Genomic DNA, 17958 nt, shown 5'->3' with positions numbered 1-17958 from the left:
TGGGTCGTTGTCTTGTTGAAAGATGAAATGACGACCCATCTTAAGATCCTTGATGGAGGAGCGGAGGTTCTTGGCCAAAATCTCCAGGTAGGCCATGCTATCCATCTTCCCATGGATGCGGACCAGATGGCCAGGCCCCTTGGCTGAGAAACAGCCCCACAGCATGATGCTGCCACCACCATGCTTGGCTGTAGGGATGGTATTCTTGTGGTCGTATGCAGTGCCATCCAGTCTCCAAACGTCACGTGTGTGGCTGGCACCAAAGATCTCGATCTTGGTCTCATCAGACCAGAGAACCTTGAACCAGTCTGTCTCGGAGTCCTCCAAGTGATCATGAGCAAACTGTAGACGAGCCTTGACATGACGCTTTGAAAGTAAAGGTACCTTACGGGCTCGTCTGGAACGGAGACCATTGCGGTGGAGTACGTTACTTATGGTATTGACTGAAACCAATGTCCCCACTGCCATGAGATCTTCCCGGAGCTCCTTCCTTGTTGTCCTTGGGTTAGCCTTGACTCTTCGGATAAGCCTGGCCTCGGCACGGGTGGAAACTTTCAAAGGCTGTCCAGGCCGTGGAAGGCTAACAGTAGTTCCATAAGCCTTCCACTTCAGGATGATGCTCCCAACAGTGGAGACAGGTAGGCCCAACTCCTTGGAAAGGGTTTTGTACCCCTTGCTAGCCTTGTGACCCTCCACGATCTTGTCTCTGATGGCCTTGGAATGCTCCTTTGTCTTTCCCATGTTGACCAAGTATGAGTGCGGTTCACAAGTTTGGGGAGGGTCTTAATTAGTCAAAAAAGGCTGGAAAAAGGGATAATTAATCCAAACATGTGAAGCTCATTGTTCTTTGTGCCTGAAATACTTCTTAATACTTTAGGGGAACCAAACAGAATTCTTGTGGTTTGAGGGGTTGAATAATAAATGACCCTCTGAATAAACTTTTCACAATTAAAAAAATAAAAAAAGAAATAACATTCTTTTCCTTTCGTCACGACAGCACCCACGAGAGAGGGATCCGCCCCCTTCAGGACAGGAAACCTACAGATAAAAAGGGGCGGTCCCCCTCCCTCATCAGTTTGGTTTCCTGTCCTGCTGGGATCGGAACCTACAGTGCCTGGGTCCTGTTGAGTCCGTGCGGTCTCCTAGGGAACGGCGGAGCTTTGGATCTGGAAGCACGGTCGGTGGAGCTCCCCTCGTGGACTCCGTCCTCCGGTGCACCTCGTCCTCTTTCTCCTGGTCCGGCTTTGCCTCCAGGGATATGACGCCTGCAGCAGGGTGTGCTTCTACCGGATCGTGTGCGCGGCAGGGGAGGCCCTGTCGCGTCAACAGTGCACGCTTCCCTGCTGCAGTGACCCGGAAGTCTGCAGGAGCGCTTCCGGGGGAGCGGCCGGGAAGGTTCCTAGTGAAGCCCGTGCTCCCTCTCCATCCTGGCCGGACGCTGCGGTGCTGGTGAGTCTATGGCGGTCGGGCCGGAGCCTCTCCCTGACGCGTGCCTGCGTCTTCGCCGCTGCACGGCGTGTGCACGTGGGGGGCGTGTCCTGGGCCTGCCGCGTCCACGATCTGTCTCCGCGTCGGTGGCCCGAAAGCTGTGCTCCTGCTTCTACGGTTCAGGGGGGGACTCGGCTGTCGATCTCTGCCAGCCCTTCCCCCTGCCCTTCTGTCCGGGGTTGCTCCCCTTCTAGGTCAGTCCCTCTGCCGTCAGCGTCCCTCCTGCTGAGTTGTGGCCGGCGTCCTGGTGGTGTCTGCCCTGGGGTGTGAGCCGGGGTGCCCTCTTGGTCTGTGCTCGGTGGCCTCTGTGCCTCCTGCCTCTGAGCTCCTGGGCCCCTGTGGCCTCCTGGCCCCTATGGCCTCCTGGCCTCGGTGGAACCTGGCCCCTGTGGCCTCCTGACCCCTGTGGCCGCCTGGCCGCTGTGGCCTCCTGGCCCCTGTATCCTCCTAGCCTGTGTGGACTTCTGGCCTTTGTGGCCTCCTGCCCTCTGTGGCCTCCTGTGTGGACTTCTGGCCTTTGTGGCCTCCTGCCCTCTGTGGCCTCCTGTGTCCTCTGTGGTAGTCTGTGGCCTCTGGGCCTCTGTGGTCTTCTGGCCCCGGTGGCCTCCTGGCCCCTGTGTCCTCCTGGCCTCTGTGTCCTCCTGGCCTCTGTGGCCGCCTGACCCCGGTGGCCTCCTGGCCTCTGTGGCCTCCGGGCCTGTGTGGCCTCCGGGACTCTTGGATTCTGTGGCTCCGGGCCTCCTGGCTTCTGTGGCCTCCTGGCTTCTGTGGCCTCCTGGCTTTTGTGGCCTCGGGGCCTCCTGGCTTCTGTGGCCCTTTTGCCTGTTTGCCTCGGTGCCTGTTTGCCCTCTGTACCGTTTGGCCTCTGCGCCTGTTTGGCCTCTGCGCCTGTTTGGCCTCTGCGCCTGTGTGGCCGCTGCGCCTGTGTGGCCGCTGCGCCTGTGTGGCCGCTGCGCCTGTGTGGCCGCTGCGCCTGTGTGGCCGCTGCGCCTGTGTGGCCTCTGCGCCTGTGTGGCCGCTGCGCCTGTGTGGCCTCTGCGCCTGTGTGGCCTCTGCGCCTGTGTGGCCTCTGCGCCTGTGTGGCCTCTGGGCCTCTGTGCCTCCGGGCTTCTGTGCTTCGGGGCCTCAGTCCTCGGTGCCTCCGGGTCTCGTGCTCCTTGACTTCGGGCTTCCTGGCCTCGTGCTCCGGGCCTCGTGATTCTTGGCCTCGTACTTCCTGTTCTCGTGCCTCTGTCCCTCGGTGCCTCTTGGCCTTGGGCCTCTGTACCTCCTGGCCTTGGGCCTCTGTGCCTCCTGGCCTTGGGTCTCTGTGCCTCCTGGCCTGGGGCCTCTGTGCCTCCTGGCCTCGGGCCTCTGTGCCTCCTGGCTTCCGGCTTCTGTCTCCTGGCCTCGGGTTTCTCTGCCTCCTGGCCTCGGTGCCTCCTGGCCTCGGGCCTCTGTGGCTTGTGCTTCCTGGCTGCATGCCTCTGTTGCCTCCTGGCCTCTGTGCTTCCTTGCCTCCTGGCCTCCGGCCTTCCCGGCCTCTGGGCCTCCTGGCCTTTGTGGCTTCTGCGCCTCTGTGGCTTCCTGGCCTCTGGCCCTCCCGGCCTTGGGCCTCGGGGCCCCGTGCCTCTGTGCCTCCTGCTTCTGGGCCTCCGGGCCTCTGTATCTCCTGCCCTCTGTCTACTGGCCTCCTGCCCTCTGTGCCTCTTGGCCTCTGTGTCTCCTGCCTCGGGGCTTCTTGGCCTCTGGCCGTCTGTGCCTCTGGGCTTCTGTGCCTCTGGGCTTCTGTGCCTCGGGGCTTCTGTGCCTCCGGTCTTCTGTACTTCTGGGCTTCTGTGCCTCTGGGCTTCTGTGCCTCTGGGCTTCTGTGCCTCTGGCCCTCTGGGTCTCTGGCCCTCTGTGCGTCTGCCCTCTCTGCCTCTTGGCGTCTGTGTCTCTTGGCGTCTGTGTCTCTTGGCCTCTGTACCTCTTGCCCTCGGGGTCTTTTGGCCTCTGTGCCTCCGGGCCTCGGTGGCCTTTGGACCGCCGGGGCCTGTGTTCTGGCTTCCGCCTCTGCCGCCTTGCGCCTCCCTGGCCTTGCCCGGGCCCTGACGCTTCGGGCTTCGCTTCTGGTGTTCCTTTCTGCTCCCTTCCAGTTCTTCCGTCCCGGCCTGCCCTCCTGTCGCGGAGTCCCTTCCTCGCAGGACTCCCCTTGCTGGTGTGTTTTTGTTGGGGCGTTGCTGATGCTGCATTGTAGGCCGCCTGTCTGCACTCACCCTTGTGGTCGGCTGTGGTTGCTCTTCCTGGCCTCTCTTCCTACCTCCTCGTCTGCTGTTGTCCTCTGTTCTGCCCCTCCGGGTGACAGTTTCTGCCCTGGGCGCCCTGTTTACATCCCGTCTTGCGGGTTCTGTGGGGTTATGCGCTTCCTTCCGACTGGGGGCCCCTGCCGGCCTGTCAGTCTACCGGCTCTCCTCCCGGGGGTCTTGCTCTGGGGTTGGGCGCCCTCCCCTTTGCGCTCTTCTTGCCCCTCTCTGTCGTGTGCTCTTTCTCCCTTCCTTCCTTTCGCGTCCTTCCTTGGGGGGGGCGCTGTTCCCCCCCCCGGGTCGCTCGGCGGCCCCTTGGCGGCTGGATGGGTCTTTTGTTTTTTGTCTTTCAGGGTTCCGGCTGTACTCCTCTGGTGTCGTGCCGTCCTTTGCCCCGGTGGCTCTGGGCTTCGGTTTCCCTCGCGTCGGTGGTGCAGCCTGTCCTCCCCGGTGACGGATCGTTCTCCTGCGAGGTGGCCTCCTACTTGGTGGCTGTGGCGGATGTCTCCTCTACGGTTTGGTAGGACTGTGACCTGGTCTTCTCCTTCCGCTTTCCGGGCTCTGCCGGCTGACCTTTGGTTCTTCCGCTGGCCTTCTGTTTGGCAGCTTGGTTCTTCCCGTGGTTGTCCCGCCCTCAGTGTGTCTTCTCTCTAAGTCTCTCGTGGGTGCTGTCGTGACGAAAGGAAAAGACTATATTACGTACCGGTAATGGGATTTTCCTGAGTCGACGACAGCACCCTTTACACCCCTGCCCTTTCTTTGTTTGTTTTTTCTCACGCTTCGGATGTCCTGGGCTTCATCTGTGTTATTTACTAATTCTTTGGCGGTTCCTCTCCCGGTCTCTGCAACCAACTGATGAGGGAGGGCGACCTCCCCTTTTTATCTGTAGGTTTCCTGTCCTGAAGGGGGTGGATCCCTCTCTCGTGGGTGCTGTCGTCGACTCAGGAAAATCCCATTACCGGTACGTAATATAGTATTTTTTGCTGCAGTGCATTTCACACTTCCAGGCTGATCTACAGTCCAAATGTCACAATGCCAAGTTAATTCCGAATGTGTAAACCTGCTAAATCTGCAGGGGGTTGAATACTACTTGTAGGCACTGTATATCAAAGAGAAGTATTATGCTAATAAAATAGCATTTTTCTAATTTACAACAAACACACACATTTGGAATCACCTCATCTGGAACGTCCCAGTCTATCCATACAATCATCATGCTATTCCTTTCTGACCTTTGACACATTTACGTCAAAGGTCGTGTCCCTGCCTTTGATGTGGGCTTACACGCTGAGCCCGCATCATTCACAGCACATGATGGCTGATTTAGAGATGAAGAAATTTTGAAACGTACATTGAGGTGGCGAGGACATCGTCACACCAAGACTTTCGATAGTAAGCGCTTGTTACTTCTGAGAGAACCTTTTACTGACCAGAATTGATTTATGTAGTTCACAGTGTCTTTCTTCTAAGCTCACATCTATTAGTATGCCATTTGCAACTATAACTACTATGGATGCCTTAATGTGCTGTGTGTGCATTAACTAGAATGTGTAAGTGTAGCAATTTTAGTTAAATTAGGCACAAGTCATGTCTTTCAGTTATTTATGAAATTTTGTCATTTGTGAGCTAGACTATTTTTCTGTATGAAGTTTAATTATGGTCGATTAATTTACTAGTAGATTACCGCATTTTTCGCTTTATAAGACGCACCTTTGTTCCCCCAAATTTTGGGGGAAAGTATGGGGTGCGTCTTATAAACCGAATATACGGGGGGGTGTGTATGTATGTGTGTGTATGTATAATATATATATATATATATATAAATAATATATACTGCAGGGTCCGCTCTGGAGCACTGCTGGGGGCAGGGAAAGCTGCGAGCAGCAGCGTTAGATCTCCTGCTCCCGCTCATATAATATGCACAGCCGCTGTCCATCAGTGTGGTGCTGGGGCAGCGGGGCATATTATATCTGCCTGCGCCCTCCTTTGATCGCACATGATCCCCCCCTGTGTCAGATATGGCTGCTGCCCATAGTAAAATAAAAAAACCTTTACTTACCTCCAGCGCTGATCTCCGGTCTCCTGCTGCTGCTGTCTGTGATAAGGCACGTAGAGATGATATCACTCTGCCGTGCCGATCACATGACCGGCAGCAAGAACCAGGAAGTAAGGAAGCCGGAGCTCAACTGCGAGGTTGGAGACACGAGAAGGGACAGTGCTGAGAAGGTAAGGAAAGAGTGTTTTATTTTATTATGGGCAGCAGCATGGGGGCATATCTAACACAGGGGAGATGTGCCATCTATAGGGGCCATGGGCAGCTGTATGGGGGCCATATCAAACACAGGGGAGATGTGCCATCTATAGGGGCCATGGGCATCACAGGGGGATGTGTCCCAGCACAAGGGGGCTATATTCAATATAAGGGGGCCATATCCAGAATAAGGGGGGCTAATTTTAGGACGGGCGGCTATGAGGGACATTTGCCCTATATGATTTGTTAGACGGACACTGGCATTATAAGATGGACCCCATTTAACATTTAAAAAAAAAATTCTCTTTTCCTTCACCAAATTTGGGGGTGCATTTTATAAAGCGAAAAATACGGTAATTGTTTAGCACTCTGTCCATTTGTAACAAATCTGATGTCCTCGCTTTTTTTCAGCAACCTTAAAGAATATTTACCTAGTCCTATTTTTTTGGGGATTTTTATGATAGTTATAAAAATTCTATTGTCATAATCTACTTGGTGGTGTTCTCTATGGTGAAATACTTGCATAAGTTATCGTCCAGGTGATAGCTATTTGTGAGTAATTTTCTATTAATAAATCTGGTGTCAGTGTAATCGTACTGACCTGAGGAATAAAGCCACCTTATCACTTATACTGCAAAGTGAATGGCTTAAAAAATAGTAATAAAGCCAATTCCTGTTGATTTGTTCATTTTGCCTCCCAAAGATCTCAGTAAGGTGCGGCTCACATTTATCCTGTGCTCTACTCTGAGCACTTACACTGGAGATTACATGTAAATCTCTGAAAAACGTGATTCACAGAAAAATAAAAAATGTAAAATTCACTGTAATGAGGCAGATGGACTATCCGCTGGTGTTCATCTTTTTACTCGTCTTTTTAGATGTGCACAAAAGTGTGGTCAGCACCAGTTTTGTGCACCTTTAAAAAGAAAGACACCACTGAACAGGGGCCAAAAGGAGTCTGGACTAACGCTTGGAAACTTTTTATGTAAGTGCTAAGCATAGAGCACAGGATAAATGTGAACTTATCCAAAATATTCTGTAACACCAGTAGCATTCAACTTAACCAACAACAAAAAAAAAAAAAAGTCCCCACTTAGGTCATCTTTTTCAGCACAAACCGTGTGGAACACCTTGGAACACGTTAACAATAGACTGTATAAAATCCTGCATATGGTTCTTCTAATGACAGACAACAGCACCGAGGTAGCCACAATTTCCCTCGATCCTACGGTACCACATAAAGTGACCCTGATCAGACTTGAAAAAAATGTCTTGGGAGTGAAGGCGTTAGGGGAGAAGAGCATGTAGAAAAGTTGAGTTTAAAGTGCTGTTCTACCCAGGAAAGCAACGAGGGGTTTCAGCCTACTTTTGTGCATGAATTGTCAAACTTGAAGAGCCCCTAATTCAGATGGATGCAGTATGTGTAACCATCCTAACTCTTTAGGAAAAGCCAGGTTATTGAAAATTGAAGTGGGTTAGAAGTGAAAAAAGAGCTTAAGAAATATGTTTTTAGTGTGTAAAAGCAGCAAATCCGAAAATTCCATATAAATCTGATATTGCTGTAATCATACTGAATAAATTTATAAAGCCGTCGTCTAAATTACACCGCACAGTGCACAACCTAAAAAAAAAAATGTGTAAAATGAAGGGAATTTTGTTACTTACCGTAAATTCCTTTTCTTCTAGCTCTTATTGGGAGACCCAGACGATTGGGGTATAGCTACTGCCCTCCGGAGGCCACACAAAGCACTACACTAAAAAGTGCAAGGCCCCTCCCCTTCTGGCTATACCCCCCCGTGGTATCACGGGTTCTCCAGTTTTAGTGCCAAAGCAAGAAGGAGGAAGCCAATAACTGGTTTAAACAAATTAACTCCGAATAACGTCGGAGAACTGAAAAACCGTTCAACATGAACAACATGTGTACCCGCAAACAACAAAAAAATCCCGAAGGACAACAGGGCGGGTGCTGGGTCTCCCAATAAGAGCTAGAAGAAAAGGAATTTACGGTAAGTAACAAAATTCCCTTCTTCTTCAGCGCTCTATTGGGAGACCCAGACGATTGGGACGTCCAAAAGCTGTCCCTGGGTGGGTAAAGAGATACCTCATGTTAGAGCTGCAAAACAGCCCTCCCCTACGGGGATGTCACTGCCGCCTGCAGGACTCTTCTACCTAAGCTGGCATCCGCCGAAGCATAGGTATGCACCTGATAATGTTTGGTGAAAGTGTGCAGACTCGACCAGGTAGCTGCCTGGCACACCTGTTGAGCCGAAGCCTGGTGTCGCAAAGCCCAGGACGCACCCACAGCTCTGGTTGAGTGGGCTTTCAGCCCTGAAGGAACCGGAAGCCCAGCAGAACGGTAGGCTTCCAGAATTGGTTCTTTGATCCATCGAGCCAGGGTGGCTTTAGAAGCCTGCGACCCCTTGCGCTGGCCAGCGACAAGGACAAAAAGTGCATCTGAACGGCGGATAGGCGCCGTGCGAGAAATATAGATTCTGAGTGCTCTCACCAGATCTAGCAAACGTAAGTCTTTCTCATACCGGTGAACCGGCTGAGGACAAAAGGAAGGCAAGGATATATCCTGATTAAGATGAAACGAGGATACGACCTTAGGGAGAAACTCCGGAATGGGGCGCAGCACTACCTTGTCCTGGTGGAACACCAGGAAGGGAGCCTTGGATGACAGAGCTGCCAGCTCAGACACTCGCCGAAGCGATGTGATCGCAACAAGAAACGCCACTTTCTGTGACAGGCGAGAAAAGGAAACGTCCTTTAGAGGCTCGAAGGGCGGCTTTTGCAGAGCAACTAGTACTCTGTTCAGATCCCATGGATCTAACGGCCGCTTGTACGGGGGCACAATATGACAGACCCCCTGTAGGAACGTGCGCACCTTAGGAAGACGTGCTAGACGCTTCTGAAAAAACACAGATAGTGCCGAGACTTGCCCTTTAAGGGAGCTGAGCGACAAGCCCTTTTCCAACCCCGATTGCAGGAAGGAAAGAAAGGTGGGCAATGCAAATGGCCAAGGGGATACTCTCTGTGCAGAGCACCAGGATAAGAAAATCTTCCACGTTCTGTGGTAGATCTTAGCAGACGTTGACTTCCTAGCTTGTCTCATTGTGGCTACGACTCCTTGAGATAATCCTGCGGACGCTAGGATCCAGGACTCAATGGCCACACAGTCAGGTTCAGGGCCGCAGAATTCTGATGGAAAAACGGCCCTTGGGACAGTAAGTCTGGTCGGTCTGGCAGTGACCACGGTCGACCGACCGTGAGATGCCACAGATCCGGATACCACGATCTCCTCGGCCAGTCTGGGGCGACGAGTATGACGCGGCTGCAATCGGATCTGATCTTGCGTAACACTCTGGGCAAGAGTGCCAGAGGTGGGAAGACGTATGGGAGCCGGAACTGCGACCAATCTTGAACTAATGCGTCTGCCGCCAGAGCTCTTTGATCGCGCGACCTCGCCATGAATGCCGGGACCTTGTTGTTGTGCCGGGACGCCATTAGGTCGACGTCCGGCACTCCCCATCGGCGACAGATTTCCTGAAACACGTCCGGGTGAAGGGACCACTCCCCTGCGTCCATGCCCTGGCGACTGAGGAAGTCTGCTTCCCAATTTTCTACGCCTGGGATGTGAACCGCGGATATGGTGGATGCTGTGTCCTCCACCCACATTAGAATGCGCCGGACTTCTTGGAATGCTTGCCGACTGCGCGTCCCTCCTTGGTGGTTGATGTATGCCACCGCTGTGGAGTTGTCCGACTGGATTCGGATCTGCTTTCCTTCCAGCCACTGTTGGAAGGCCAGTAGGGCAAGATACACTGCCCTGATTTCCAGAACATTGATCTGAAGGGTGGACTCCTGCGGAGTCCACGTCCCCTGGGCCCTGTGGTGGAGAAACACTGCTCCCCACCCTGACAGACTCGCATCTGTCGTGACCACTGCCCAGGATGGGGGCAGGAAGGATCTTCCCTGAGACAATGAGGTGGGAAGGAGCCACCATTGTAGAGAGTCCTTGGCCGTCTGGGAAAGAGAGACTTTCCTGTCCAGGGACGTTGACTTCCCGTCCCATTGGCGGAGAATGTCCCATTGAAGTGGGCGCAGATGAAACTGCGCAAAGGGAACTGCTTCCATGGCTGCCACCATCTTCCCGAGGAAGTGCATGAGGCGCCGTAAGGGGTGCGACTGGCCTTGAAGGAGGGATTGCACCCCTGTCTGTAGGGACCGCTGCTTGTTCAGCGGAAGCTTCACTCTCGCTGCTCGAGTATGAAACTCCATGCCAAGATACGTTAGCGACTGTGACGGTGACAGATTCGACTTTGGAAAGTTGATGATCCATCCGAACGTCTGTAGAGTCTCCAGCGTAGCATGTAGACTGAGTTGGCATGCCTCTTGAGAGGGTGCCTTGACAAGTAGATCGTCTAGGTAAGGGATCACCGAGTGTCCCTGAGAGTGCAAGACTGCTACCACCGCCGCCATGACCTTGGTGAAGACCCGGGGGGCTGTCGCCAGACCGAATGGCAGAGCTACGAACTGAAGATGGTCGTTTCCTATCACAAAACGTAGAAAACGTTGATGTTCTGTAGCAATTGGCACGTGGAGATAAGCATCTTTGATGTCTATTGAGGCAAGGAAGTCTCCTTGAGACATTGAGGCAACGACAGAGCGGAGGGTTTCCATCCGGAACCGTCTGGCGTGCACATGTTTGTTGAGCAGCTTTAGATCCAGAACAGGACGGAACGAGCCGTCCTTTTTTGGAACCACAAAGAGATTGGAGTAAAACCCTCGCCCTTGTTCCTGAGGCGGTACAGGAACCACTACTCCTTCCGCTCTTAGGGAGTCCACCGCCTGCAGCAGGGCATCTGCTCGGTCTGGATGTGGGGAGGTTCTGAAGAACCGAGCTGGAGGACGAGAACTGAACTCTATTCTGTACCCGCGAGACAAAATGTTTGTCACCCACCGGTCTTTGACCTGTGACATCCAAATGTCGGAAAAGCGGGAGAGCCTGCCCCCGACCGGAGATGCGGAGGGGGGGGGCTGGAAGTCATGAGGTAGCCGCTTTGGAAGCGGTTCCTCCATTTGCTTTCTTGGGGCGTGCGTGAGCCCGCCAGGAATCTGAGACTCTTTGCGTCCTCTGAGTCCCTTTGGACGAGGAGAATTGCGTCTTGCCCGAACCTCGAAAGGACTGAAACCTCTGCTGCCATTTTTTCTGCTGAGGTTTGCTTGATCTGGGCTGGGGTAAGGAAGAGTCTTTACCCTTGGACTGTTTAATGATGTCAGCCAATGGCTCGCCAAACAGTCTATCTCTAGATAAAGGCAAGCTGGTTAAACATTTTTTGGAACCAGCATCTGCTTTCCAGTCCTTTAACCACAAGGCTCTGCGCAAAACTACCGAATTGGCGGACGCCATTGAGGTGCGGCTGGTAGATTCTAGGACCGCATTGATAGCGTAAGACGCAAACGCAGACATCTGCGAGGTAAGGGACGCCACTTGCGGCACCGCTGGATGTATGATAGCATCCCCTTATGCTAAACCAGCTGAAATAGCTTGGAGTGCCCATACGGCTGCGAATGCTGGAGCAAACGACGCGCCGATAGCTTCATAGACAGATTTTAACCAAAGGTCCATCTGTCTGTCATTGGCATCCTTAAGTGAAGCGCCATCCTCCACTGCAACTATGGATCTAGCTGCAAGTTTGGAAATCGGGGGGTCTACTTTTGGACACTGGGTCCAGCGCTTGACCACATCAGGGGGGAAAGGAAAACGTGTATCCTTAGAACGTTTAGAGAAACGCCTTTCTGGATGAGCGTCGGGTTTCTGGATTGACTCTCTGAAGTCAGAGTGATCCAAGAAAGCACTCAATTTACGCTTGGGATAGAGGAAACGAAACTTCTCCTGCTCTGCAGCTGCCTCCTCTGCAGAAGGAGCTGGGGGAGAAATATCCAACAGTCTATTGATGGCTGAGATAAGCTCGTTTACCATGGCGTCCCCATCCGGGGTATCCAGATTGAGAGGGGTTCCAGGATAAGACTCCTGATCACTCTCTTCAGACGCATCACAGGGCGACTGATTGCGCTGAGACCCTGAGCAGTGTGATGACGTTGAGGGTCTTTCCCAGCGAGCTCGCTTAGGGTGGCTAGGGCTATCATCTGAGTCATAATACTCAGCCTGGGAAGCCGGGGACCCCCTTGCAGTCTGGATTAATTCCAACTGAGGGGGATTAGAGGACAGAGACCTCGCCGTGTCCATAGACTGAGCCCCAGTCATGGATTGCAAAGTTTCAAGGATTTTTGCCATAGTCACAGACATTCCATCAGCAAAAACTGCAAAGTCTGTCCCTGACACCGGGGCAGGACTTACAAGCGTCTCAGCCTGGGTCACTACCCCTCCGGACTCCGGCTGGCGAAGCAGCACCGGATCTGAGCATTGCACACAATGGGGGTCTTTGGAACCTGCTGGTAGAGCAGCCCCACATGCAGCACACGCAGTGTACACAGCCCTAGCCTTGGCAGCCTTGCGTTTTGTGGATGACATGTTGCTGCCTCCTCAGAGCGATCTGGGGTATCCAGCCAGGAAGCGACCTCACAGTGCAAGAAATAAATAAATATATATATCTGGTGACACAGTACACCAATGCACACTGAGGCACTAGAGGGGCCAGCTGAAATGCCGCTTACCGCCCGCTTAAGAGCGGGTGTGTGTTCTCCAAAAGCCCCCTAGTTCAGGTCTCCCAGAGCCTTGCGTCCTTCCTCTAGCCAGACTGCATGTAATGGCTGCCGGCGTCCTGGGAGAGGAGGGGGGGGCGGGCCCCGGGCGTTCCTGACTAAGAGCGGGAAGCCTGCTTCCCTCTGTGCCTAGTGAGAGGGCTGGAGCATGTAAATCAGGCTCCAGCCCTCGTCGCTGCTGCGAAACAGCGTCTCTCCCCTACCCTGATTGACAGGGTGGGGGCGGGAACGAAGCGGAGCTAGGCCGCAAAAGCCGGGGACTGGATTTATAAACGCCGCCGCCGTAAAAGCGCGGTCGGCGTGTCCCCGGCGCACTACAAGTCACAGCAGCGCCGCCGGTCCAGTGGGGGTCGGCGCTGCGTTCCCACAACACAAAAGTCCCCCAGTAAACTGCAGGAACACCAACTCAATCGTTACGGTCCCCGGCGCACTACAACACCCAGCCAGCCCGGAGTGTGTCTGTGCCTGCCGGGGACACAGAGTACCTGTATGATGCAGGGCCTTGTCCCTGATTGTACTCCTGCTCCGTATCCATCAGGTGCTATGGGTCTGTGGATGGAGCCCGGCGTCAGAGCTTAGAGGCCGGCAGGATCCCACTTCCACAGAGCCCTACAAGGGGATGTGGAAGGAAAACAGCATGTGGGGCTCCAGCCCCTGTACCAGCAATAGGTACCTCAACCTTACAACACCATCCACGGGTGAGAAGGGAGCATGCTGGGGGCCCTATATGGGCCCTCTTTTCTTCCATCCGAAATAGTCAGCAGCTACTGCTGACTAAAATCTGTGGAGCCATGCGTGGATGTCTGACCTCCTTCGCACAAAGCTTGAAAACTGGAGAACCCGTGATACCACGGGGGGGTATAGCCAGAAGGGGAGGGGCCTTGCACTTTTTAGTGTAGTGCTTTGTGTGGCCTCCGGAGGGCAGTAGCTATACCCCAATCGTCTGGGTCTCCCAATAGAGCGCTGAAGAAAAATTCTTGAACTGCTGTTGAATGTTGCTCATTCTGCCTTTCAAAAATCACAACATAGCAAGGCTCAAATTTATCCTGCACTCTACTTTGAACACTTCTCAGGGTTTCCTTCTACATCTCTGGTTCTGTTTTCGAGGCTTTTGTTTGAATCCTAATTTTCATTCACTATAAGGCTATGTGCCCACGGGACTATGTACCTGCGGATATATCCGCAGGTACGTCCACAGGTTTACCGCAGCTACTCCCCGACATCCGCAGCTATCCATTGCTGCGGGATTCCAGCGAAATATCTGCGGTAAACCTGCAGACATTCGTGCGACTTACCTGCGGAAGTCCCGGCCTCTATCTCCATAGTGGAGAGGGGGGACATCTGCAGGTATTTCCGCAGGAATAATTGACATGCAGTTACATGCGGCTGCGGGACATCCGCAGCCGCATATACCGCAGCATGGACACAGACACTCTCCATGTCTCATAGGATAACATGGGGAGTGTCTGTGCTTGCTAAAACCTGCGGATTTATCTAGAAAATAGAGATAAATCCGCAGGTTATCCGTGGGTACATAGTCGCGTGGGCACATAGCCTAATAAGAAAGACTGAGTCACTTTGGATTCGGTCTATCCTCTTTCCTGGTGGTGTCACCTCCTTTTGGCTTACACAAGCATGCAGTCGACCTCGTGTTTGTGCACTGAAAAGACAACCATCGTTGGAACAGAGGCCAGGTGAAATCCAAATAATCTGCCTCATTACAATGCAAGGTTCTGTCTGAATCACATATTTTGCAGATTTAGATGGAAAACCCATCATAAGCATTCAGTGTAGCACACATGATAAATGTGAACTGAGCTGTAATGGGGTTGTCCGGCCTTTGAGTGACTGCAAACTTGTGAATCCTCAGATTGTGCTCACTCCATGCTGGGAGTATTCGCTGGTGCTGGGTGGTTATGTGACTGCAAGTATACAATCTACATACTTTCGGACACATTGACTAGACTGTATCTGGCTTTGTTCATTACACTTGCCCTTCTAGTCACCATGTAACCACACACACACACATATTATATATACACACACACACACACACACACACACACACACACACACACGTCTCCTGACGAAGCCCTCTGCGGTGGAACGATCGTTGGGGTGTCCACCCTGTATCTGGATACCTGACCCTTTATAATAATCTTTATTTCTATAGCGCCAACATATTCCGCAGCGCTTTACAATTCAGGAGGATCATATACAAACAATACAATATTTAAGGGGAAAAAAATACAACCCTGCTCGTGAGAGCTTACAATCTAAAATGAGATATGGGGGGGGGGGGGGAAAGCAAGGTACAAGTGCTTATTTACAATGACAATCCAGCCATCTCAAGAAAATGGGGGATAGATAATGGCTTCCTGGACCAGTTGGCCAGAGTTTTGACATGCATTTGGGTGCCATGGAGTTTGACGTGGGGTTATTTTCTGAGAAGTTGTGGAGGGATTAGGGATTTCTGCTTTTTATCATATCCCAAGGTATTGTATTATCTTGTTAAAGCTGGCAGTTTTGAGATATCACTTTGGGGTGATTCAGCGGCTGCTATATTTCCTCCCCCCCCCCCCTCTTTTCTCCAGCTTTACTGGTGTTTAATTACTGGGACTTTTATAGAAGTCTTTTTACCATCTGTCAAGTAGATCCAGATTGTTTCTGGGCTGGATAGAGATTTTTCTATTTTGCCACCACTGTGCACTTGTTCACTTCTATAATAATAAAAATCTTTGTATTTTACATTTATGCTTTTGGTTCTTTTTTTCTGAGTGGTTCCTTTATTATAACATCCATTTAATAGGATTTCACTTGCTTTTGGTTTTATGGTATATTCTGGACCTTCCTTTTAGGAAATTGTAGGTTAAATGATTTTAGAAAGGGTCTTATGGTTGTAGGACCCCTAAAGAACCAATAGTTTGCATTTTGGATTGCATGGAAAATATGGTGTTGGAGAACACTGGGAAAATAGCAGTAGCACGGTTGCTATTTGCAGCTTGGACATTGATAGCCAAACATTGGATCGATGAAGATGCTCCGCCTCGTAGAGAACATGTTAAGCAAGTAGCTGCTTTGTTCAACACTGAAAGAACAATATAGAATAGAGGCTGAGCTGAATATGCTGATATGGTTGATCTTAATGTATGTATTGTTAGAAATAGGTAGTAGATCAGAGATAGAAGTGTAATGTGTATCAACAAAAAACAAAAACACCCTCTTTATTGATAGTAAATTGTATATCCTGACCTTTAACATGTTCTATATGATTAATATTTGTCAAATACTTTTAGGGTGGAGAGGTTGGAAAGGGAGAATTGTGGTTATTGTTTGGTAAAAAGTGAAACAATATGCTGTTAATTTAGAACAGGTAATGTTTAAAATCAATAAAAATTTGGTTAAACCCCCCCCCCCCCCAAAAAAAAAAAAGCTGTCCAAACTAGCTATCACTATCAAGCTATTCTGTTATTTCAATCCATTCTATATGTTATTTCTATTCTATATGTTCTATTCTTTCAATTTGTATCCTATAATTTTGTTTCTGCTTTAAAAAACGCATTAACAAAACAGCGGCAAAAGGTCATGCGTTTTATTTGGGCCACAAGCTGAGTTTTCTGTGACCACAGGAAAAAAGATGCCCTCAGAAAAAGATGTAGCGTGCGGACATAGCCTAATGTACATACATTTATTGAGTTAATGTTCTGCATAATTGTCTTTTCAGATACAAGCCTGGTGGAGAGGCATGATGGTGCGGAAAGGCCTGGGACCATATGCAAAAGCAAAAACCAAGAAAGGGAAAGATAAAGCAAACAAGGGTAAAGCAAAAAAAGGCGGTAAAAAAAAGAAATGAGTTATTCACAAGGCTTGAGGCAGGAGAGAATCAAATATATTAATAAAAATGATGCTCTTGAGTGGTGGATTCCTGTTAATTTACCCATTTTTTAAATTTTCAAAATACTAATAAATCTGGTCTTGTTAGCTACAGCAACCAATCCCTATGTAGTTTTCACAGTTCAACAGATGGAAGTTAGATAGACATTGGTTACTAAATGTTTAGTTGCCAACTAGTTCTGAAAAGGAGACCACATGTATACACCAGGGCTGTGGAGTCGGGGAGAGTCAGTGTCCATTTTGGTGGTCTGTATTAAATGGACCAACTCAGACTCCTAAAATATAAAATAAATTGAGTACAATAGTTCAATTCAGTATTTGCTGAATATTTTTCCTCTAGAATTTGGGAAAGTTATGAAATGTCCTATAAATGTCTGTTCTATTCCTGATCAAAGGATCTAGGCTTTTAGTTTAGATGAATAGGTGCTGCACTTTATGTACATAAGTAATGAAGTTTCTCCTCTACAGAGAAGCGTAAGGCTGTGTGCGCACGTACATGCTGACATTTCTGCAGCAATTTGTCAGCACATGTGCACTTCAAATCGCTGCAGAAACACTGCATAATAGATGCAGTGTTTCAGCAGAATAAATGCAGATTCCATGGTTCTCCCATAAATAGAGTGGGAGCTGCATCCAAAGTGCACGAAAGAAGTGACGTGCTGCATTTTTGAACGCACCGATTTGGATCAAAATTTCAGCATGCAAATCGCTGCATTCAAAAAAAGCATTGTGCGCAAGGATTATGCACAATCTACATAGATTGTGCAGGAGACGCAGGACACATGCATTTACGCTGCAGTGCTAGACGCAGCATAAATGCATGCAATAGGCACACGTATGCACATGCCCTAAAAGACACACTGGGAAGGAAGGAATGCCTGCACCCATCTCAGAACTGCTAAAATAGGTTCTTGCTATTGTAACGGATAGTGCTTCAAACATAAGTATAATGAAACTTATGAATGAGAATAATGAAGGTGAATGGCAGCTAGAAGAAATCTTCAGATTCAGTATGTTTGAGATTGAAGGCCACAGTCCTGTTCCAGTAACTGAGAAACAGACATATCTATATAGTATATAGATTATCGTAATATTACTATATTTGCCAGAATTGCTGCTGAAACTCTGATTAGCAAAGGGAGGAAATAGGTTATTGCTGCCAAAACCCCTAAAATCGATTCCATTTTGAAGAGACGTGCTAGAAAAGGGGCAATTGTTGACCAAGCCACTTGGTGGCACAGCACTTATTTAATGATTGAGCGATTGCTTGAACTGAAACTTTCTTGTTAACATGGCCAATCCTCAGGTAACACTAAATGAAGGTCAATGGAC

At 50.5% G+C, this 17958-nt stretch overlaps 1 protein-coding gene across 1 annotated transcript in view; it reads left to right on the top strand.

Moving 5' to 3' along the window:
• The window catches only part of DRC9 (dynein regulatory complex subunit 9), a 60194-nt gene extending 43548 nt beyond the window's left edge, over window positions 1-16646 (top strand). The window contains exon 10 of the mRNA XM_075340392.1: window positions 16457-16646. Within this exon, the coding sequence (XP_075196507.1) occupies window positions 16457-16585 (129 nt within the window). The 3' untranslated portion in view covers window positions 16586-16646. The remainder of the gene's footprint in view (window positions 1-16456) is intronic.
• Window positions 16647-17958: the final 1312 nt, after the last annotated feature.

Source organism: Anomaloglossus baeobatrachus, chromosome 3 (genome assembly GCF_048569485.1).
Source record: "Anomaloglossus baeobatrachus isolate aAnoBae1 chromosome 3, aAnoBae1.hap1, whole genome shotgun sequence".
In the NCBI taxonomy this organism is placed as follows: domain Eukaryota; kingdom Metazoa; phylum Chordata; class Amphibia; order Anura; family Aromobatidae; genus Anomaloglossus; species Anomaloglossus baeobatrachus.
Note: the sequence above shows the minus strand (reverse complement) of the source record. Positions and strands in the feature narration are given on the sequence as shown.